Genomic DNA, 25,189 nt, shown 5'->3' with positions numbered 1-25,189 from the left:
AAGAATCTCCTATACTAATTTCAGTCTTTTACTTAAACCACTGCCTGGTTGCTATGGGAAGTCAGACCCTAGCAACCTAGGTGCTAAAATACCAAACTAGAGAACTGTTGAACAAAAAGCTAAATAACTGAAAACCATAAAAATGAATACCAATTCCAAATTGTCTCAGAATATCACTGTCTAAATCAAGTTCATCTAATGGTGAACTTCCCATTTAAGCTCTTTCCCTTCTCCTTTTTTTGTCATACTAATAGGCTGCAAATTGTTCACATTTGCCTAAAAACAATACCTAATATTAGGAATAATAATTTAGCACTGATTCAAGTTATTGTCATTTTGTGTTTCTGCATCGAAAAATCTATTTATTGAACTTTCTATTTTAACTCAAAAAAATTTGAGGCATGTCTTATTGTATTGCAGGAATTCTAGGTATACTTTCAAGCAGAGTATGTGCCATATTGGAGCATGTTGTTAAAACTTGGAAATAACACTCCCAGCACACAGGTTGCTTTGAGCCCGGTATATGTCTGCCAGATGAAAAACGCCCTAAATTTCCTCATCCATCTCTCATACTCATGAATGGGAATCACTGGACAAGTTTAAACATCTTTAGACTCAAACACCAGTACAATTTCAAGGGCAAATAGTTCTGTGTGCACTGTTTAGTTTCTGAATGGAAGATGTGGGAGGCGATTTTCAGCCAACTGAAATATACTGGGCTGAATATTGCTCTGTGTGCTGTTACCCTTTAGGTTGTTTAGATGAGGCAAAGTAAAACAAATACATGCATTGAAATCTGAACCTTTAATGTGATGAGACCGCATTAAAGGGGCATGACTATCTGTAGGTCTCTGGGAAAAATGTTCTGTATTGCTTTTTGGGATGATGGTGGTATTACTAAATAAATAATTTATACTTGCTCCTTAGTTATTTCCTTTTAAATACCAGTTCACTTCATCAGCACTATATTACAACTAAACTGCGGGTGCATTCATTCAGTCTGTTACTATATACTGTTCCTGATTTTCCATGTTTCCACAAGGGTCATTTTTTTATTCCTCAGTTGGCCACACTACTATCTTATCATACCTAAGGGCAGTGGCACATGGGGTATTATGTTACCCTGAATCTTCTTGGGCAACAAAAGCCAACTAATGCCCTTTCATAGGCAACACTGTAATCAGTCTAGCCCTGCCAGTGTAATCCATGTTATCGCACAAAAAACAGCAGTATTGTGGCTACCTCTTTGCCACACCTAAGGTATTGTGGCGATGGAAGCACTTTCATTACATACAATCTTTGAACAGTATAATTAGCTCTGTGTAGCAAGTATAGCTGAAGCAGCCCGTGTTTATATGAGTGTGCCACGCTTTTTTGAGTGGTTAGGGCCTGTTCCCATTGCTCATCAGTGATTGTACCCAGGTCTTCCTCCCATGCCTCCCTTGCCCGAATGCCTGTGTCTACATACAGAGTATTGTATATCTGCCTATATAAGATGGAAATATTGCTTTTCTGATTCAGTACCAGCAGGTTGTCTTCAATTAGGGAGTTAATCAATGTTGCCTGGGTTGTGGAACTGTCCTGCAAGGGCTGTAACAATCCTGTGGTGTATTAAGCATTGCGTAAGAAGGAGCTGTTTGTTTTTTTGTTTTTTTTAATAGCATTTTGTACACTTGGCAGCTACACTTCCCAATTCAAGCAATTGTGACTACAACACACAATTTAAGCTTAAAATGTTTCAAGCACTGTTCTGTCTCAAGATATAGTACACATTATGTAAGACAAAGATACAAATTATATATTCTTGTGAAATTCTTCATAAAGAACTGGAAGGTCTATATGTCAGGTTAAACAGGCTTTGAAATGATGGCTTGTTGTTCTCATTTATGGCTTAGTATTAGTATAACATGCTTTTGACCAAAGTCGAAATGCGTAGCTCAAACCATTTGTTGTAGTTTTACTTCTTGAAGCACTTAATTATGGGATATGTTTGTCCTCATTGCTATTGTTTTATCTATTATTAGTGCACCATTTTACCACTTAAAATGAAATTATCAGCAGTGCTTTTTAAAACCAAGAGTTATTGCTGATCTCTTTTCAAAAGGTTTGTATCACAGAATTTAGAAAAGCAAATCGTGCCATGGTTTTCTGAATTTTATAATTTATTTGTTGAATTATTCTGCTGTCTGTAAACAGGGCAGTCAAGGAAATTAAGCTACTCCATGTTTGGACCTTGCAAGGTAAATAATTAGATAGTATACAACCTTTTACTTCCCCTTTGTTGCAACTGTTTGTTAGCGGGAGTCTATGATGCAGGTGGATTATCTAATTATCTACTTTGCAGGGATCAAACATGGAGCAGCTTCAGTTTCCCTGTTTGCCCAGTTTACCTCAAGAAATAATAAAAAACATGGATTTTTTGGTAGTTAAAATAATAGACAAAAAGTATGTAATGTACAAGCTGAACTCATGCTCAACAAGGGAGTTCACTGCCTGTACTGAGTGAAATGACTAGAAGTTACTAAAATTCCTGGACCCTAATACAAAATCCTTTTGGGGCCCCAAACCTTCAGGGAAGAGGCATACACGTATGGGACCTGTTATCCAGAATGCCCAGGACCTGGGGTTTTCCAGATAAGGGATCTTTCCGTAATTTGGATCTCTCTGCTACATATAATTTAAATATTGAATAAACCCAATAGGCTTGTTTTGCCTCCGATAAGGATTAAATATACTTTAGTTGGGATCAAGTACAATGTACTGTTTTATTATTACAGAGATATAGGAAATCATTTTTAAAAATTAGAATTATTGCTTATAATGGAGTCTATGGGAGATGGCCTTTCTGTAATTTGGAACTTTCTGGATAACAGGTTTCCAGATAAGGGAATCCCATACCTGTAGTACAATTCTGTATTGAAAAAGCTCATGAGTCAGGACATCATTAGTGCTCTTACAGTACTCAATCATTTAACCCTACTGTACTTTTTAATTAGTATGCAGTGTAACTTTTGCAACTCAGCATTGCAAAAAAGAAAGAAATCATTTTTTTAAGATATGAAATCGGTTGCTATCTGATAAAGTACCTCCCTCAGATTCTTTTTATTTTTTTTTCCCCCTTGAAAACTCATTTGCAGATGAGATGGAACTGTATTTATACTGAAAAGCTGCTTGATAATTTTTGTAATATGTACAAGTACACTTTCCTTTGGTGTGTGCCTAATATGCGTGCTTTGTTTGTTTTATCTCCTCTGATGCTTTTTTTTTTTTTTTTTTTAATTTTGTTAATATATTGCTGTTTGTTTTTTCAGATGCTTCCATGCAAATTATGTAGTGACTAAAATACCTGCAAGATGAGAGTTTGAAATTCAAAATATGTGGTTATTGTTGCACAGAACTCATTGCTGAAATAAGAAGATAATAATGATCTAAATTACTTTTTCAGCAAAGGAAACCTAGAGTGGAATAGGCTATTGCCTGGATTCATTTTTGCCATTATGTACTCAGTAATTAGTGCTTTCATGATTTGTAGACATTTAGGCCTATTGAACAGATATCTCATGGAATATTATGACTAATGTGATTCTACATTGTACACGTTTTTGTTCATTGCACTTCATATAATTATTTTTCTTTAAAATTACACTATGCTCTGTATCTAGGTAACGAGCGGTCAGGTACTCATCCTTTAAAGTCTCCAGCGGTATCCCCGACAAGTTCTGCTGCAGTTCCTCCTCCAAAGGTACAGTTTTGTTTCACAATCAAAAAAGTTTGAACTTCTTTGTATAAAACAACGGTTTATCTGATCAATTAAGTAAGGTCACGTAAATTAAAGTAACCATAAATCAGTCTGCCTTTTTTGTGGCAACAGGTTAGGTAATGTGCAGTTTGGGCACGAACATGGATAGTGTAAATTACTGATCATATGATGCATGTTTAGAATCCCTTACATGCCGGCAGATATTCTCAGTTTTGTGCGAATCCACAGTAACATTTTTAGGGCCTCCCTAAAACCTTCTGGAAGATGACCAGTTTCAGTTTGTGTTTGGAAAAGAGGTCATCAGGACTCCAATGGTTCCTCTTCACTACAAGGCCCTAACAGCCTCAGCTTTTGCTTACTTTGTTGTTATGCCTCTGGCTAGTTTTTATCTGGTTTCTGCATTGGGCAGCCATACTAAAGGACATTCAGTTCATCAAAATAGATACTTGGTGTTCGTCCATTGTTAGAATACATGTAGCCAGTATTTTGTCATTGGCAACTTTCCTTCCATGGTCTCTAGTGCAGCAAATGATGTGGCCTCCCTGGGTGTTTATGTGCAGTGCTTACTGTTTTCCCCTGAACAGGAGGAGAGCTTTGCCATAAGAATCAGTAAGGTCAATTTGCCTTGAATGGGGTCGGGGGTCAGTTATAATTTTAAGATATGATACGGAATCGATCTGCAGAGCAACTCTGTGCCCTTAATTAATACCTCTGCTGCAGAAGCTAACGTGGCACCTCCTTAATCCCATGTCACAAATTTTAATTTGGCAATAGCTAGTGCTACAGATTAACTATACATTCCACAGTTATTCCTCAGAGATTAGCAACCTGTCTATGGCTTCCACTGAAAATCAGAGTTTGAACAGTTATGCATTACAGGTTCTTGATCTAAAACATCTTTTAGCATGTTTGTTACCAACATTTGTTGTTTTGCCACGTTATTTTCACCAGTTTTAACAAAACTGTACATGCACATTGTAAGACCTATTTTTACTCTTTATAGGGTGCAGAATTAGATAAAAGTAGCAGACTGTCCGATCCTGTTTTTATGGAGGCTGCTTGTAAGTGGGTTGCTGAGAGAATGGAGAAGGTCACTGAAAACAAAGATTGTACAGAAGAACATGTAAGAATTTACATTTTGATTGTTTTAGTTTATGCTCACTGTTGCATTTGATCATATTTATGGGCATCATAAAGTATATTTTACCCTTGTGTTGTCTACATATTTTACATTTTCCCCATACAAGGAGGCTCAAGGCTTACACCAAGACCTCTTGGTTCTCTTTAGGCTACTGTTTTACTTGACTTCTAAGTTACCATTGCACACAGAGGGAAGTCTTCAATTTGTCACAAACAGCTTATCAAGTCATAAAGCAAGGATGTGAGTGCTATGACATTCAAACATGAGCAGATTTTCTCAGAGGCCATAGTTTTTTCAAAATTCTTGTCAAAGTGCTTGTAACACTTTGGTCAGTTAAATTTTCATTGGAATCTTGTGAGACTGCAACCACTACCTAGCTCTAACTAGGTCAACATATGAAAGTTTTCACCTAGGCTGAACTAGGTGGACCTCGATGGTCTTTCAGAACTACACTTCATTCTTCTACATGTGGCTCTACTTAATGTAATTTGCTTCTGTAATGACTGCATAGCTTAGCACAGTGGTACCATGTTAAGTGTGTTGGTATTCAAATGAATACAAATAATGCTTTCAAATTGTATGTCCTTTACAAGGCTGGGTCATCTTCTGCACTGCATGGAGACCAGATTGCTGAGTTAGAGGCGAATGTTTCTGGAATTTCTGAATTTCATGATGCAAATTCACATATCAGCCGTTCAAGAGCAATTGCAGCAAAGACGAAAGAAATTGAAGAGGTAAGAAAAGTTGACCTGGATACAAAAGATAACAAGCTCCCATAATTCACTGATTGATCGGGAGCAGCAGAACTGGTACTAGCCCCCCTCTCGCCCCAGACTTTCCTTCCTAGATTCTCGATAAGATGTTCCTCTCTCCAGCCTTCTTCTAGACATTCTTGTCAGATAGTCTCAGCACATTTTTTGTTCCTCTTATCAAGTATAGCCTATTTTATTTGCTTATCTCCCCTTCTTTACACAGCACCTCCCTCCTTCAATATGTGCCCACCACTTTGCCTTTCTATGTTCTCCTCCTTGTAACTGTAATTCTCAGTTTTTACTTCTTTGCTGTATTTCTGACCCTTATTTCCCTCATACAGATCTCTATTAATCCCTGGATTACTAAACTCCACACTCCTCCTATCTTCGTGTGTATATGTCACGTCTGCTCTTTAGCAGCTCTCAAGCCTTCAAGGGAGGGCGGATGCCTGCATCTTCCTTCCCCTACACATGTACTTATCAACTGTCAATTAATTTTAAGTCCTGGTAAAGCTACATGGTGATTGTTTGGGCTGGAGGGAAAGTTCAAACTTCACCCATCCAAACCAGCAATACAGAAAGCTGTGTAGGGAAAAACATGCAGGCAAATGAGCTCTCTCCCTTCCAAAGTCTGCAGCTTACTGATAGCAGGGGGGGCGGCTAGACTTGCTCATTATGCACAGCGGCACTATGTACCATGGCTGCCTGCACTGGGAGTACCCTCCCGATGCATCCAGCCTACGAGCTGGTAGGCTGGGATTTTTTGAAGCATAATTGTCAAATGGTGAGTTCTAACTTTCACCCATTGATAAATACCCTTCTAAAAAACAATAGGAATGAATAGAACATGGGTGAGTTTTTAGTTATTAAGCTCTAAACTCACATTTTGTTAAATATGCCATTTATTGAGTAGTTCTTCAGTGCTGCCACCATAGAAAATGAATGAATAAAATGAGTAGCCAAGTTTGCTCTGTTGCAAGACACTGTGCCTGTGCATTTGTACTTGTGTATAGATGCTTGTGTAAGGCTCAATAACAGTTTCAGTTTAACAGGTTCAGTTTAGAATGATCGTATTAGTCTATAGATTAATGTTAGCAATGATTTTAAAGCCTGTGCATTAAACATTCAGCATTTATGGGTATGCTGGCTTGTCAGGGATTTGATTTTAATACATTATTCTTTAGGTCTGCTGAAAGATTCCATACCTAACATTTTCCATGAATCACACTACATATTCAAAGCCTGTAAATGTGTTGTATTAAATTTAGAGAAGAAAAACAGTGTAACTTATTTGTCTAGGTTGCTTTGCACACATCCTGAGCCGTGCATTAACCAACCATTAACAAATATTGCCACAATAGTGAACTGAGGGCTAGTAGATCTCCTTATTTGTTCAGAGAGGCATGTGTCCAGCAATATGGAATATACTGGGGTTAATTTTAGACTGTTTAACCAACACTATAATGACTGTACCAGTGGGATCTGGCTTCTTTCACCAGCATATGCAGACAAAGGAAATTACTTTAGTGCAAGAAAAATACTTATATTAATTCTGTAGTAAACCACTTTATTCACTTTACCGTTCTTTTAAAACATTGGGCACAGATTACTAGCTAGTGAACCAGGAGCCCTTAGTGGTAGAACTGTCTTTATGGACACTAAAGCTCAAAGTTTATTTGGTCCACATTGGGAGTACAGTGTTTTACTGTTTTTACTACCATGAGATACCTTTCAGTGTACTGTATTACCTGTTTTTAGTTTTTGTTGCTTGCTGCTGTAATTTACCAATGACTGGTCTATTAAGTGCCTTTTTGTAGGGGATGTCATTTGCTGTGAACTGTTTAAGTAAACTGAATCTGCACTTAAAGGGAAACTTTCCTTTAGAAAATGGTGGCTGGCCAGACAGGCAAGGGGTCACTTCTGTTGCAAAATTATGTTATCTTATATATATTTAATACATATCATTGTATGTAGGTAGGTATTGTATACTCTGGTCAGTCTAATATTGTATAAACACAATGTATATATAAACCATAAGTCTTTTCATAAGTATCTATGATTAAATATATGCACAAAGCATCAGCAGCATTAAAATTAATCTTTTCAAATAATAACTACTGCGTAGTGTGAGTAACTATAACTAATGACGCACTCTTTACTAACACACAAGTGATTGATATAGTTCTCCTTTTTTATACCAATAAAAAAAAAAAATGTTATGAAAGTTACTTGCTAGCCTTTTTAATATATTTTTCAAAAAATTGTTACAAATCAGGGAAAAATAAATAAATGTGCACAGCCCACCCTAATAGTTACATAGTTACATAGGGTTGAAAAAAGACCAGTGTCCATCAAGTTCAACCCATCCAAGTAAACCCAGCACACCTAACCCACACCTACCAATCTATACACTCACATACATAAACTATAAATACAACCACTAGTACTAACTGTAGATATTAGTATCACAATAGCCTTGGATATTCTGATTGATCAAGAACTCATCCAGGCCCCTCTTAAAGGCATTAACAGAATCTGCCATTACCACATCACTAGGAAGGGCATTCCACAACCTCACTGCCCTCACCGTGAAAAACCACCTACGCTGCTTCAAATGGAAGCTCCGTTCCTCTAATCTAAAAGGGTGACCTCTGGTGCGTTGATTGTTTTTATGGGAAAAAAGAACATCCCCCATCTGCCTATAATCCCCTCTAATGTACTTGTACAGAGTAATCATGTCCCCTCGCAAGCGCCTCTTTTCCAGAGAAAACAACCTCAACCTCGACAGTCTCACCTCATAGTTTAAATCTTCCATCCCCTTAACCAGTTTAGTTGCACGTCTCTGCACTTTCTCCAGCTCATTAATATCCCTCTTAAGGACTGGAGCCCAAAACTGCACCGCATACTCAAGGTGAGGCCTTACCAGGGACCTATAAAGGGGCAAAATTATGTTCTCATCCCTTGAGTCAATGCCCTTTTTTATACAAGACAGCACTTTATTTGCTTTAGTAGCAATAGAACAGTTTTAAAGAAGCCGACAGGACTGTGTAGTTCTGTAAAAAGCATTCTGCTGTGGTGCATGCATGAGGTGGGGATCGAAGCTGAGCCAGGCAGGATTAGAAAGGTGGGCATTCCGAGAGTTGTTAAAACAGTTTTTAAACTTTAAAGGAGCACTATACCCCCTGAATGTGTACCAACATATAGTTGATATCATATTAAGTGGCCTATTAAAGAATCTTACCAAACTGGAAAATGGGAGTGACCTAACATGTATTTGTGCCCTTGGTTTGTTTGCGTGCACCATGAATCGTATGATCTCAGGGCATGGCTTTTAGTACTTAAAATGGCTTGGGTCTTCTATTAGGTCTTCTATTAGGATTACCAAATGGCACATACTACTAATAAGGTAAACAATTAGGCAGGGCTTTACATATCAGCTGCTTATGCAATATATTTTTTTTATAAATGCCTGCATTGTTTGTGTATAGTTTTACTTTAAAGATAATGTTACCCTGGGTGGGTCCCACCTACAGAGAAATGACATGTGACCTTCCAATACTGTCTTGGGGCTTGGCATTCACTTTTATTACAACCACCTCCACCTGGGAATGTAAAGTGTATTTTGACCCCAAAACAGAGAAATGTGTATTTTTGGGTTCAAATCTACCATCTTGTGTGCAGGGGCAGGTTGCTGCCATTAAAGTCAGGTGGTCCCAGTTGCTTCACTCCTAGCAGAAAAAATTGGAAGTGGATCTGTTCAGTTTGGCATCAGCCTAGTTTTCCTGCCATCTGTAAGGGCTGTGGCACATGGATCATTTCATCAACAGCTGCCATCCAGTGGAAACACAAAACTAGTGTGAGAAGCAGTAACAGATAGACAAGGGCATTTTTATAATCTCTGGTCCCTGGAGGGCAGTGGCATCCAAAATGCCCCCACGTTCTATTAGCCTTAAGATGTGCTTGCAGTCTGCTTCACAGTAAGGCTCATGGTGCAGAGGTTTTTCTTTTTACTGCCATGTTGCTTATAAAACCCTTAAATCTCCTACCATTTTTTGCTGCCTTCTGTCTATAATTCTCCATATCTTCTGCTGCAGGGTTTTTTTTTTAGTAACCAGCATTAAAAAGGGTGGTTCACCTTTCTGTTAACTTTTAGTATGTTAGAATATTAGTCTCCTAAATTATTCTAAAAGTTATCTCAAAGGTGAACAACCCCTTTAGGGAATTAATATCATATAGGGTCTAAAATGAAAGTGCCTGGAAAAGCAGAAACAGGACCACAACTTTTGTTTGTACAAGAGATCCCATTCTTGTATTTTACTCTTGCTTATGATATCTTTTCATTATTGAAATAAAATACATAATCCATGAAGGAACAGTTATACGCAGATATCACTGTGTAGTGCAGTGATCCCCAACCAGTGGTTCTTGAGCAACATGTTGCTCCCCAACCCCTTGGATGTTGCTCCCAATGCCTCAAAGCATGTGATTATTTTTGAATTTCTGGAGGCAAGTTTTGGTTGCGTAAAAACCAGTTGTACTGTCAAACAGAGCCTCATTTTTAGGCTCCCAGTCCACAAAGGAGCTACCAAATAGCCAATCACAGCCCTTGTTTGGTACCCTCATGAACATTTTTCATGCTTGTGTTGCTCCCCCAACGCTTTATACATTTGAGTGTGGCTCTCAGGTAAAAAAAAAGGTTGGGGATCCCTGCTGTATTGGATGCTTAATATTTTTCTCCATGAGGTTTTAGAATTATTTCCTTTAAATCAGTCACTTGGATCAGGTGAAATTTGTCGGTGTTTCACAGCATGAGTGAGCTGCTTGTCATTAGAAGTGAATGCAGAAACTTTTTTCCTAGTGACCTTTGGCGAGCTCTGTTTAGACCTTTTGATTTATCAAGAATTAATTTCACCCTTGGAGGAAGTCAGAGTATATAAATATGGTTTTTGGTCCTTAATATTTTTTTTTAATTAGATCTTATTTTCACTGAGTTCCTTATGCCTGGAAAATAAGTATTACTTGCTAGAAATTTTACCAAGATCATTTGTTCCATGCATAATTGTGCTTGTTCTTTCTAAAGATAAAATCAGCAAGTTACGAATTCCCTCTACCCACACACCATCATTCTACACCTACTCTTCAGTCCTCTTTCATGCACAAACATTCTCGCTGAAAATCAAAAATGCTTTAGTTACAGTTACAGTGAGCTTCCTTTGCCTCTCCCAGTACCATAATTGAAACAAGATTTAGAGGAAATTGTTGCCAAATCCACATTTCTTGAATCTGGAGTTAGCCAGCCAAATAAAACTTCAGTTCTTTGTGCAGTCCTGTTAAATGTAAAATGTTAAACTAATCAAAGCTGTTGATTCAGCTTTATTATTTCAAGTCATTTTCTTTTTAATTGTGCTGACATAAGGTGTTTGTTGGCTTTGTGCACGGGCACTGGTTCAGATCTTGGTGTCAGGTTATTGTTACCTTTAACATGTCACTTTATCACCCTATGGGGAAAAAAAGATCTAAAATCTCCCTCGACCCATCCATACCCCATGGAAAATGGGCACAGCCTGTTCTGGCCCATTTTTTTTTTTAGCCACCTTTACAAATATCACATATAAGTGGTCAGTGCTAAATTCCTTCTCTACAGCAGATGCATGTAACTTGCAGTATGTAATGCCCTAAGAATCTTTTTTTTTTTTTTTTTTTTTTTTAAAGATTTTCTCATACATTAATGCTAATCTCGTATGTGACGTAAGTGACCCTATGCTGCCATCCCTTCCCTCCAAAGCAGCTGTTGATGCATGAAACTGGGTGTTTAAAAATAGTTCACAGAGCTTGCCTTGAACACACAATAAATACTTACAGTGATCTAACTAACTAAGCAGAGCTTTAAGGTAAGGCAGAACCTGCCACATAACACTTAACCATCAAAGCTGGTCTTAAAAGCTGCAGGAAATTTTTTTTACAAATGTTGCTTTTCAGGGAGCACTTTTTCCTGCATACAAACATCCAAAAATACAATTAAAAAAAGCCAGTATCACTTTAATAAAAAAGGAATCCTGGCACTAATGTATTAGTAATGTATTACAATAAATGATGTGCCTTTTTAAGTATTGCCTCTTTTGCTGGATGTTAGTTAATGAATGTAGGACCATATGTGCCTTTCACATAGTTTTTATGATCTTTTAGGAAATGACAGCTGACTTGTTATTTTGAGTGGTTATAGGTTGGTATTGCTGTGTAAATGTTGTATTGTCCAGTTGTTTTCAGAGATGGTTACAGTCACTTTGCTAAAAATCAGTTATCACTACGCAACACTATAATTTGCTTGAAGAAAAGTGCATTTCCCTGGAATAATAATCTATATCATATAATCCATTCATTATTCAGCACCTTGTCATTATTGACATGCATGGGAAGCAGACAGTGACTTTTCCTGCAAGGGAAAAGTTAAAGACCTAGTTCTTCACATTCACAATGGCAGTATGTTACGAATGCATTTATAGAAAATAGATTGTGTTTTATTTCCTGATCATTCCCTTTTAAAGATGTAGTTTACCTTATTATCAACTTTTAGTATTATGATGACCGTAGTTCTTACACAACCCAAAAAAAAGGGGAGGGGGTTGTGGTTGTGCAACAAATGAAATTGATGTCTGGGTGCAATGATTCAGGCAATGGTTTGAATGACAGACTGGTTAATGTTTGTATGTATAACTTTATTTATAAAGCGCCACAAGGGGTACGCAGCGCTGTACAATCTAATAATATACAAAATTACACACAGAGAGTACAATTGTTATAATAAATACAATAAATAAGTATAAATACACAGGGAGTAAGTGCTATGTGGTATGAGACACAATAGGAAGGAGGTCCCTGCCCCGTAGAGCTTAGTGATAATGATTTGGAAATGCCCTCCAAAGAAATGCAAGCAATTAAAATATAAGGATTTTGGTAAAATCTTATAGATTGTAAACTTTATTGAGCAGATACTAGTTTACCGTTTTGTATTGGTTAGTACAGGTATGGGACCTGTTATCCAGAATGCTCGGGACCTGGGGTTTTCTGAATAAAGCTGGCCATACACGCACCGATAATATTGTACGAAACCTCGTTTCGTACGATATTCGGTGCGTGTATGGCGAGTCGACCGATATCGCAGGAAGCTCGCCAATTGGGCCAGTTAAAAGATTTTGATCAGGCGCCATAGAAGGCGCCTGACCAAAATCTGCCTTAAATGCTGAATCGGCAGAGGGAGGTAGAAATCCTATTGTTTCTACCTCCTTATCTGCCGTTTCAGCCCTGAACGGTTTGTGGCTGATTGTACGATTTTTCGTGCGACCGATGGTCATACGAAAGATCGCAAATCGCCACGAGTGTGGCCACCTTAAGGGATCTTTCCGTAATTTGGATCTCCATAACTTAAGTCTGCTAAAAATCATTTAAATATTAAATAAACCTAATAGGATTGTTCTGCCCCCAATAAGGATTAATTATATTTTAGCTGGGATCCAGTACAAGGTCCTGTTTTATTATTATAGAGAAAAAGGAAATCATTTTTAAACATTTTAATTATTTGCTTATAATGGAGTCTATGGCAGATGGCCTTTCCGTAATTCGGAACTTTCTGGATAACCAGTTTCCGGATAAGGGAACCCATTCCTGTATTTGTATGTAATTTGTAGGTTTGATGAATACAAAGTTCTATTGTACAGCACTGTTGAGTATGCTTGTGATTTTTATGTATGTGTTCATAAGAAATAGTCATTTTCATGCAGTCATTGTTTGGTGACTGTTGTCAATAACCTTGGAAACCAGATTGCATTTTAACCTGGGGAGAGAATTATTTAAGAATAATGGAATAAATAAGCCAATAATACCCTAAAGGTTATTCTTAAGATTAATTGTCCTTTTAGTATTCTGTCTCTTTGTCTATATAATTTGTTCTTAGTGTAAGTAATTTACAAAGATTTCTAATATAAATCTGTGTCTTTAAGTTAATATAAGAATTGAAACTCAAGCTATTTATAGTTTATGTATGTTTGCAAACTCCAGCAGTGAAAAGACTCTAAATACCAACCTGAACCCAGCAAACCTGCCCCTAGTGCATATTTGACTGTATCTTCCACTGTTTTATTTGTGTTGATTGGAGAGCAGATGTTTTGGGAATGTTAGAACACCATCAGGTAGGGGCTGGCCATAAAACTGAGCTGAGGAGTATGTGGGAGCTAGATCTGTTTGTTCAGCGATACTCTGGCTTTTCAAGTGCAGACCAGAACTTTTACATTTTACAATAGGGGCATGGGATTTTACAGCTTTAATTGGACTTGCTCTTCTTCAGCTATTGATCTGCTAATTTACACTATGTACTGACTTTGAATGCACTGTAATGCATTTAAATGCATGTAAGTAATGAATACATTTCGGGGTGTTTCAGTTGTAAATGTGAACCTGATGGCTGAGAGTTCTTCCAACAACATTGCATAGGTCATGGGATGTGAGTATTAATCTGAAGCAATGTTGTTTCTGTGCCTCATTGGTGATGGCAAACACCTCATAGGTCTGTCCTTCCCCAACGATTTCCACTGCTGCTAATTTCAGTTTTCAAAGTGAAGGAATTTTGTTTTGTTTAACAAAAATATAACATTTCATTAGAAAACAGGAACTTCAAAGAGCTTGATTTCATTGAAGTCTAAGACCACTGAACCTAAAAATGAGTCAAGCTATATGACCGAAACTTGACTTCATTGGTATATGATGAATCACTCTTACAATAAATTCTGTTATATGCTGGGATGTTTTGAAGATAGATGGCTGCCTGTGCAAGAACACTAATATACAAAGCGTCAGTACAGATTACATTAAACATTTTGCAGAATTCACAGGACCGTAGAATCAGTGATCATCAGGAGAATGCAACTGTGTCGCCAGAAAACAATGGTGTATTTGCAGTTGCATTCATGTACATTGTGCAATATAGGTCTTGGTTAATGTAATGGGAAACACTCTGCAACAATTCCTAGTATTTTTTAACACACTTTTCCAAGAATAGTCATGGCAACAATCAGCAACTTGAACATTTCCCCAAAAGTTAAGTAACAAATCTAAAATAGAAAATGGTTATACTGCAAGAAAATGAAAACCCACCTTTTAATTTGAATAATTGAAGAATTGCCACGTGTGTGGCCAGCTTTAAGGTAAATTCTTTTAATTCATTGCCTTTTTGGCACACATTCTTCAGTTATAGAAACTGCAGTACATCTATTACTATGTGGGAACTTTTTCTTAAACCATTTTGTACAGTAAAAATCATACCTTAATATCGAAAACATAAAACATCCTTTCCTCTCCTTTCCCATTATAGTGACTCTGTCCACTCATATAATTGTTTAAAATGAAGTTATTCCACAATGGCATTCACACACAATCTCTGGCCAGTATCGATTTCTATAACAGACAAATACACATGTGGCATAGATGGGAAATTCCTATAGGAGCTATCCCTAACTAGATCAAATGATCCAAATGCACATATCTTACCTAATCTATTTCATCCAAATGTAACCAACTCTGTATGTGTGTGTGACAAACACAAAGCAATACAATAACCTTCCATATCTCTGAGGGTTAAGCCACCTACTTTAACTGCTGCCAATTAATGTCCTGCTTGATATGCTATCACCTTCTATTAACCATTCCTGAAGGTGGCCATACACATTACTGTAACAACCTTTCCTGTTACCATTGGTTGCTGGAGAGATCGTTTGTCCACTCCACTAACGGTAAGAATTGAATCATCATATATGCAAGTGTAAACCCCTATCTGACGATTCAGCATTATCCTGCTGCTAATGTTCAAAGGCGCCCTCGATATCTGTCACCTCGTCAACCCACCATACATGTACCAAATATTGAGGTAAAGGTACAGGTATGGGACCTGTTATCCAGGATGCTCTGGACCTAGGGTTTTCCAGATACAGGATCTTTCCATAATTTGGATCTCTATAATTTGTCTGCACAAAATTATTTAAATATTGAATAAACCCAATAGGCTTGTTTTGCCTTCAATAAGGATTAATTATATCTTAGTTGGGATCAAGTACAAGGTACTGTTTTTATTATTAGAGAGAGGAAAAATAAATTAGAATTATTTGCTTAAAATTAAGTCTATGGGAGATGGCCTTTCCATAATTCTGAACTTTCTTTGGTCTGTTGGCATAATAACTGATTTATCCCAATTAATCTAAAAGCCTGAGTCATTAGCAAACATTTTCACTATAGACATTGCTGACTGCAGCAAAATGCCTGGATTTGACAGAAAATGTTATTTTTCATTGTACGCTCTTCTTCACCCTTATACTGCAGATCAGTAATTTCCTTTCCATAGTCTTTACTTTAGCATCAACTTATACTGTGCTATCGGCAGTCTGGACCTGGTGATTTCCTTGAGCCAATTGCCTTTATCACCGCAACAGTCTCCTCCTGTCAATTAAACTACAGGGGTGAATGCTTAAAATCGGATCCCCTTACCTCTGCCTGTGTACAAAAGGCTGGCAGAGGAAAGTGAACTATCTGCTATGTGTGCCCTTATACAGGTATAGGACCCCTTATCCGGAAACCCATAGGAAAGGCCATCTCCCATAGACTCCATTTTAATCAAATAATTCACATTTTTAAAAATGATTTCCTTTTTCTCTTTAATAATAAAACAGTACCTTATACTTTATCCCAACTAAGATATAATTAATCCTTATTGGAGCTAAAGCAATCCTATTGGGTTTAATTACTGTTAAAATAATTTAATTAGCAGACTTAAGGTAAAAGATCCGAATTACAGAAAGACCCCTTATCCAGAAAACCCCATGTTCCAAGCATTCTGAATAATGGCTCCGATACCTGTATTAACAAGGAACATCATTTGTTTTCCTTTAAATATGGTTACCCCTTTTTAAAAATGTGCTGTATATATGTGTATAACCTGTTTAAAAGAAAATTCAGTATGACAAACTGTGAGACTTCTGCAAATTGTATTTGCACTCTCTAAATCTGTCTGATTATTGGAATATATTGCTGCTTGCGCTTTTCCACCAGTACATTTGGTTTGGATATTTGCCTGTTTCTCAGAGCACCACACCCTGTATTCTATCAATGCTTTGTGTTTTGTGGGACCTCATCATTCTTTTTCCTGAGCAAAGGATGAAAATCCACTTGGAAGATCTGATTTCTTTTAAGTTCTTCCAAGAAGCTGAAGAGAAAAAAGTAACTTGCTGCTGGATACAGAGCTCTTCTTGTTTTTGGACAAAACTGTAAACCTTGCACTAAAACTATTTATGAAATTGCTTTACAGAAAAGTTATGTTAGAAGTAACTGTAGCAGGGTGTGGTTCTAAATTCCTTCCTGTATGTTAACCCCCTTTCATTTATTGTGCCTCAATGTATGGGGTCTTGTGAAATGTACACTCAGAGGGTGGACTCCACAACTAAGTCATGCTTAATGTTATTTTCCCACTTAGCTTTTAATAACTTAAATATGCAGAGGGTATTTGGGAAGGATATAATCCCTAATCGATCATTAAACTAGTATAATTAATTATACTAGTCCTTAAAGACCTCACTGTAACTGAGCATGAACTGAACTGAATTTTTTTTTTCAACCTTTGGTCACTTGACCATATAATATGATTTAGAATGTACTGCTGTACTATGCCTGGGGAGGAGCAGGATGGAAGGTCATGAGTGGAGGCATTGGTGATCTGGATCCTGCCTTTGGTACATTAAGGCTTTGGCCTGAAGCTGAAGCCTTGCATCCATGCTGCCAATTATTAACTCACTGGCCACTCCTAAGTATGTCTAAGCCCTGCCCATGATTGCACCCAATTTTTCAATATTTTCCTTATCTTAACCTTGTGTTCAACTTTGTGTAGTACAAAATACAAGAGGAGCAGATTTTTTTCAATTTTATTAGTATTTTAGCCCCCACTTTATAAATCTGTAAGCTTCCAAATGTATCATAATTGCTTGTTAAGGCATCTTATTTCAACAGCATTCCCAATTTTTTGTGGTTTCATAAAGGTTAGAGCTGGTCAGATAAAGGCATAAATGTGAAGGTAGTTTACTTAGACACTGTGAAAACCTCTGATTGTTATGTACTGTAGTCAACATATTTACTTGCAAGTGTTCATAAAATTAAATTATTGCTTAACATGCAGATGAAACAAGTTTATACATTCAAATGAAGCCTTTTATCTTTCCTGTTAAGGCTTATGCTTGAGTCTCTAATCCTCAACAAAAGGCCAACCCAGCACTTAAGGGCTAAGGGATCTGGCACTTTGGGGAGATTAGTCACCCGCGACAAGGGAGATTTGTCGCGGGCGACTAGTCTCCCCGTTTAGTAGCACTGCTACTAAACACCAGAAAATACCCTGCCATAGATAATACTGAGAATTGCCTCTGCTAAACGCACGTAAAGACAATTATCAGAATTCTGTTTTTTTGTAGCTGCTACTAGTAGCTCTGCGTGTCTTCACCCTAATGAATTGCAGCCATAATTACATAACTGCAGTAATAAAGACATAGTGAACATTAAAAGATTAACCTGTGAATTATATATATTGGATAAAACTATTATTATATATATTGGATTACACTATTTTCTGTTTCATTTGAACATTTTCTAGGAATGAGGTCTCCTGTGAGCTTTTATTTATCGTTTAAATTCAGGTTTTCTGTATCTGTTCCCATTTGTATGTACTACAATGTTTGCTGTGGTTGGTTGACTGTTTATGAGCTTTTCATGTGCGGTTTCACAGTGTAATTTTTTTCTGTCATCCTAAGAAATAAGCTTGTATTAAGCAATGCTAAGGCCCCGTTTACTCTTACTGGCACTGGTTTGGTCCATTTATGATCATCTTTCAGTATCTTGTGACAATAGGTCCACAAGTTCAGGTTATATCTAGTGAGAATGTGTACAGCAAATTCAAGGAAGAACCCAAGACGCTAGGAATATGATCAAGAAAAATGTGAGCCATATTTACATTTAGTAGCTTTTGTATTTTCAGTAAATCTACAGAAGCTGTAGAAGATAAACTAATGGGGTCTGTATTCAGAATATTATTCCTTTGTGTTTATACATTACTTTGTTTCAAAGGTTTGTCCTTTTATTTATCTTTTATGTTTTTCCAAAGTTAAGCAATATAATATATATATCAGTAATATAATAACATATATGGTGAAATTGCTAATCCTTTAATATTAAAACCAGACTTAATTATTGTTAGAACCTGAATCAAGCAGCAGTGTACATTACATAACTCATGAACATTGGGGGAAGGGTAAATTACGATTACAAGGGGGAGAACAAACTTGTTGTCGTCATATAAGCAATGGCTGTTCATTCAGGATTTGAGGACTGACCTGGAAGGTTCCTATTGAAGATCAGAGACTTGTAGATTAAATTGAGTGGCTGTAGACAATTTCCTCTCTGCACAGACAAGGGCATTTAGTGTTTTTCTGCAATGAAAAGTTGAACAGGCTTTGTGTTCATAGGGAATGGCACAAAAATGTAATGAACTGTTAAAAATGTTAATTATCAGGTGGTTTCACCTGCTACAGAAATATTGCCTTTAAGGAGTGTTCTCAAGTCATTAGATCTAAGCAGCGATATGTGGCAATTGCCTTTGGAATAAAAGTGTCACTTTCTCAATGGTTCATTTCCTGTGCCTAGAGCTGTTTTTTTTATAAAGGAGAAGTGAAGTAGGTTAGATAGAGTGCAAACTCGAGCCAAGATTCTGATCATCCTGTAAATTCTCTTTCATTCATTAAACTTTTCCTTTATTTTGCTAGGTTAACTTTATGCCCTTTAAATTATTGCCCAAGGCACCTTCTTAGTTAGGCTGTATATTCACATCCCTATTTATTCACTTTATTGTCAAGGCTTTCTATAGTTCTCATATGGTGTAGGGGATAAAATTACTTCAGTACACAAAGGCCGGTCTGCTACATAAGCTATTAGATTGCAACGGTGTAGTTTATTCTCTACATTTAGTGATGATGTCATAGATTGACAGTGACATAGTTGTGCTAAAATCCATGTTTTGCTTTACACCCTGATCCAAGTGTCAGTGGAAATGATAAAACACATCATCAGCCACTTTGTAGCGTTGACTAGTTGCTAGAGGCTTCCATGTCAGTGCTTGGTCTAACCTACATTCTGGACTGATCAGTAGCTAGAAATGGCCTACATTCATTAGATAGATAGCAATCATTTTTTTTTATTTTTAAGATTAAACTGTTTAAAGGGCACCTATCACCCGAGCTTCCAGGCAGCCATGTTGTAGCACTCGCATGCACATAAGGTACGAGTGCAACAATTCGCTCATTATGCACATGCATTTGACTTGGTGGGTTGCATTCACTGCCCCTACATCACTTCTATACGTCAAACACATAATGAGTGAGCAGGAAGTTAAATAACATGGCCCCAACACCAGGAGCTCCCTCTCAGTGCTGTGGCCCTTTGGGTGCCCTTTAAGCAGTGTACTAAGTGTACTAAGATTGTACTTTAGTAATAGGACTTATATCCACTTTTACTTTTTATCTTCCTACTAGTACAAACCTGAAGAAAAACCTGTAGAGTGAATATAGAATTGCTTTGACACAAACAGCTTTTTCTCATTGTTTGGAAATCTAACTGTGAAACTTTGCACCCCCCCCCCCCCCCCCAAGGCTTCTTTTGGCTGAATTTTTCCTAAAGGCTGCTTTGTGTACACTGGAAAGTCACCACACATAGCATGGAAGTGTCACATACAGTAGCCTTGGGAGGCTTGTTTCCTGTGCTTCTTATGCAGGGCAGGCTTCATTTCCCAAAAGTGATTGTACCTTTTCTTATAGGTGTCGCAAAGGAACTTGTAAGACATTAGCAACTATTTTTTAAATAAGCAGTTAATCTTGCATTCAAATTCAGTGTGGAATGCATGGTATAGAGTTCATCAACGCCCTTGAAATTCAGCTAAGGTAGGGTAATATGTCCTATGTCCTTTAGTCTATCATGCAAGAAGCCTTGCTGCAAGAAATACTTACTGATCACTTGCTTTGTAGCTATGTAGTCTATAGCAGTGCTGCAAGTTTGGCACAAAGGTGCAATCATAACGCAAACCGTTTGTGACCCTAGCTTTGAATATAATGCCATACTCTATAAAAGATTTTAAACACAGCAAATGGGTGTATTCTATTGTCTTTTTTTTTTTTTTTTTTTTTGACAAATGAGACAATTTTGTAAAGATGGATTTTGTGTGTACCAATTATTTTACATTTGCTTGGGAAATTACAGCATAGAAGCAAACATTCCACTAAAGTAGAGCCATATAATGAGAAATAGCAGAGAGAATAGCCAAGTCACCTTAAAATATGGAAAATGCGAAGTCTATAAGGCAAGCTAAGCATTCTGCAGAAATCCAGTGCACGCACACAGTTCAGTAAGCACAGCATGATATCATGCCAATCAGCCAATTTCACTGTGTCACTTCCTCAGCTCTCATCACAAGAGATTTTTCAGATTATATCTCATAAAAACCTGAGCCTGTCCCAGAGCTGCTATTCAGAGCTTTGAAGGCAAGTTCAAAGGTTTAGTAGCAACACTGGCTTCTTACACCAACACCATTCATACATGAAATTATACAGAGGAAAAGCTTTTCATCTACACAGCTCTGTCATTTGCCTCTGTAATTTCCCACTAATGGAAATGGAACAACAACTCTTCATGGGCAATGACGTTTTTAATTAGACTGTTTAGCGGAAACACTCTGAATGTTTATGGGTGGTAAAGAGTAATGTACTTAAATACTAACAGCTACACTGCAACTGCAGCTTCTCTCTGAACTGTCTCAAGAACCATTTCAGTTGATCAACATTTCTCTTTGTGGAGATAATTTTTGTCATGGGCTCACGGTAACTATAACACCTTATGGGAAAAAGGCTTTTCCCATTCATGATGTGGAAGGGAAACCCAGTACTCCCTTCCTTGCAAAGTCAGCAGTGCAGTTCATTGTTAAGTTCACAATATAGATATTGCAAGTGAAATATAGGCTGACTGATGCTATACTTTTAGCCCCTTTGTTACTGTTTTGTTAATTAATATCCCTGAAGGATATCCTGTTTCACATGATTTTTCATGACTGAGTTGCATTTAAGTTTTGTTTCCTGCATCTATCTCAGTTTGTATCCGCTCCATATCTTACCATTTTGAGTTTCTAGGGTGCTTGTGGAAACAGAGAAAAAAAGGAAAGTTTATGTAAGTTTGCCCCATGTTAAGTTGCTTCTTATAGAAGTAATGTAACTCAGATAGGGGCCTTAAGGTGGCCATACACAGATCTAAGCCCCATCAGACCAAATGGGCAGCTTACCTGTCCGTTTATGGGGTCCTACAGGCCTGCCTGACCATATCTGCCTGAAGTTCAGGCATCTTTAAGTGTATAGCCTGCTTTAAGGTGGCCATACATGGGCCAATCAAATCTGCAGACAGGCAGAGTCTGCAGCTTAACGGACCATGTGTCGGGCCTTCAGACAGGCCTGCCTGACTGATATCTGGCCGAAAATAGGCTAGATGCTGATTGGGCAGCTTTAAAAATTATGGACAAGGAGGATGTTGGTCCGTCGATCCGGTCCTTATCCTCGCGGCTTCTCAATGTGATCCGATCATTCAGCCCAAGAGCCAAATGTTTGGATTGTCTTAAGGTACGCAGATTTTGGGGAAATATCCACTTGCCTGGTGACTTTGCCAAACAAGTGGGTGTGTCAATGTATGCCAGCTTTAGACTAGAAGTTCCATTGGAGGCAGAGACTTATGTGACTGACAGTTTATGTAAGCACTAATTATACATGTCACTACTATAACAAAAAAAAAGGTATGATAATACTTATAAACAGGTTCCAGAAATGTGAGATTTTAGTGAACCAAGTAAAGGGTGTTTTAGAAGTGGTTAAAATGGTTAGCAGTATAGAAGGTTCCATGCATAGATATAAATGTCATAATGTCAAATGTAATTTCATGGACTTTTCTTCCAGCTGCAGTGTTTTTGGGTGTCCTCACACGAACATGTTCTTATTTTTTTTAATTTTGAGCAGATATCTTGATGTAACCAATACTTTTTGCTTTCAGGTCTACAGGCAGGACTGTGAGACATTCGGCATGGTTGTGAAGATGTTAATAGACAAGGACCCCACACTTGAGAAGCAAATTCAGTTCGCCTTGAGGCAAAATTTAAGTGAGATTGGGGAAAGGTGTATTGAAGAGCTAAAAATGTATATCACAGAGTATGATGCTGCACACCAGGAATTGGTATAGGATGCTCGCAAAGCACATTTTTCAAATTTTAAATTAAGATTCTCTTAGTTGCTATGTCTGTCTTCATAATAATTATCCTCTATAAAATATTTTGGATATAAAAAAAAATAAAGTAAAATAAGAATTATACTGTGGGTTCTTTTTAGACAAAATACATAGGACCTAGGACATTTTGTATCCAAATGTTATGTATAAATAACATAATACTGTAGAGTAAAATGTGTTTTGGTATGTTCTTTACTTGAATGATGTACAGATTGGTGTGAATTTTGCTTCACTATTTCCAAGTGATTTGATATGTAAATCTCCACAATGTAAATTTCTCTAACCTCTTTTCTTTCATTGTTTTTCTTATATATGGACCTTAAATAATTGTTGCTTTCTGTTTTTATTTTCAAACTATTAAACAAGAACCCAGTTTTTTTTTTTTACTCCAAACAATTTTTTGAAGCAATTTGTTTTTGTGTGAATTTCCCTAGTTGTCTTAGAAATTAACACAACTTGGAAATAATTCAAGTTCAGGGCCCATAACTCCTCTGATTCCCTAACAAAGAAGTAGGTTAGAAATGCTGATTATGTTTTGGGCTTCTGTACCAGCCCAAGGAAACTACAACCCTTAGCAGGGAAGATCTGTGCCCCTGAAGATGCCCCAGTAGCTCCCCATCGTCTTTTCTGCTGATTCACTGCACATACTCTGTGCTGCTGTCACTTACCTGAGCTTAGGGACTGACACTCAATATACTGTATATATGGAAAATAAATGTCACAATAAAAGGCTGATTAGTAATTAATACAGATTCTTATAGCATGGCAACTCGGAAACCAACACATTCTGATTCAGAATTAAATAATCCGCCCTGTAACATCAAAAACACAGTATATATAAGATGGCATTTCTGGCCATATTCATTTTAGGGCTTAGTTCTCCTTTAATAACACCTTGCCATGCTCATTGTATTTTAAAATCTATAATGCATGTTTGTCAGACTTTAAGGCGATTGTGACATCTCAGCCCTAAACGTCCACGGAGGGTACGAACGACCAATGGTCGCAGGAAAGATCGTAATTGTTACATGTACCTTTTAATTTTCAAAGGAAAAGTAACACTAAAAATTTTTAAGTAAAAAATCTATTCTACCCTGCCCCAATAATTGCCCTATCCTGGACACCATTTAGTATTTTGAATGCTTTATTAGAAAATACCTGTTAAAACCTGGCTTCCGGTCATTTGAAAAAAGGCGATACGGCGATGCAGGGAAGAATCCACTATGCGGCGATCGATTGATCGATCCTAGCCTTCCCTCTGTATAGGAAGGAGTCAGGCTAGGATAGATCAATTTGATCGTTGCAGTATGTAACTATTCCTAAAGGATCCCACAGGACTGCATTTAAAAGTAAAGCCATCACATACAGTACTAATATTTGGTAGAGAAATGTCTTTGGGCAGTCAAAAGTGGCCCATTGTCCCACCATGTTACAGCCTTGCAGGCAGGGCTTGCAAATGGAATTAACTTTCTGCTATTTTATGCTTCTTTCAAAGATCATTATTTTCCCTTCCTACCAGTATTAAAAAAAAAAAAAAAAAAAAAAAATGAATGATAAGAGGGGAGGATTCCAACAAAGTATGTTGCATTTAATGCTTTGTACACATTATAAAAGCTATTTAAAGCTATAAGACATAAGCATCCAGCCTGTATCTTGTTTTTGTCCTACTGCAGTTGACCAATCAGAGTTATTAATTTTGCTATGGGCAAACATTTTGGAATAGCATTTACTGCTTTAAAGGACATGTACCCCACACACACACACACACACACACACAAAATGATCTGTGACAATCTGTTTAAAATATTTAAATACCTGACACGCCTGTTTAAAGATTAATAGTAATGCTGCAGAATCTTGGGATTTCTTCTCACTTGGCCCACTACCTTATAAATTGACTGGTTCTTGGTTAACTGAGCATGCTTGGTTTTTCTCAAGTTGCCAAACACATCCTTCAGTCTAGCAGCCATTGAAGAGAAGACAGTGCTGGTTTCCATAGAAGCTCTGCTCTGGCTGTACACACTGGAGAAACATGTTTTTTCTCCTAGCCTTCTTTCTTGAGCTCAGTTTAACCATTACAGTGCTCAATCTAAGCAGGACTTTTTAGCAAAGTAAGTTCTGCCTGTGTAAGCCTGCATTGCATGAACTTTA

At 37.3% G+C, this 25,189-nt stretch overlaps 1 protein-coding gene across 6 annotated transcripts in view; it reads left to right on the top strand.

Annotated features, from left to right (window-relative positions):
- pphln1 (periphilin 1) overlaps positions 1–23,434 on the top strand; it is a 55,477-nt gene extending 32,043 nt beyond the window's left edge. For 4 of the 6 annotated variants that reach the window (XM_012958754.2, XM_012958753.2, XM_031897777.1 and 1 more), the window contains 4 exons: positions 3,663–3,742; positions 4,764–4,883; positions 5,495–5,635; positions 22,808–23,431. In XM_012958754.2, coding sequence (XP_012814208.2) covers positions 3,663–3,742; positions 4,764–4,883; positions 5,495–5,635; positions 22,808–22,993 — 527 coding nt within the window. In that variant the 3' untranslated portion in view covers positions 22,994–23,431. Of the gene's footprint in view, positions 1–3,662; positions 3,743–4,763; positions 4,884–5,494; positions 5,636–22,807 lie in introns of all 6 variants that reach the window. The other 2 variants (XM_031897775.1, NM_203648.1) reach the window with 2 other exon arrangements.
- Positions 23,435–25,189: the final 1,755 nt, after the last annotated feature.

The sequence above is a fragment of the Xenopus tropicalis genome, chromosome 3, assembly GCF_000004195.4.
Source record: "Xenopus tropicalis strain Nigerian chromosome 3, UCB_Xtro_10.0, whole genome shotgun sequence".
Taxonomy (NCBI): Eukaryota; Metazoa; Chordata; class Amphibia; order Anura; family Pipidae; genus Xenopus; species Xenopus tropicalis.
The sequence above is the reverse complement of the archived record's forward strand: the minus strand, read 5'-3'. Positions and strand labels throughout refer to the sequence as shown.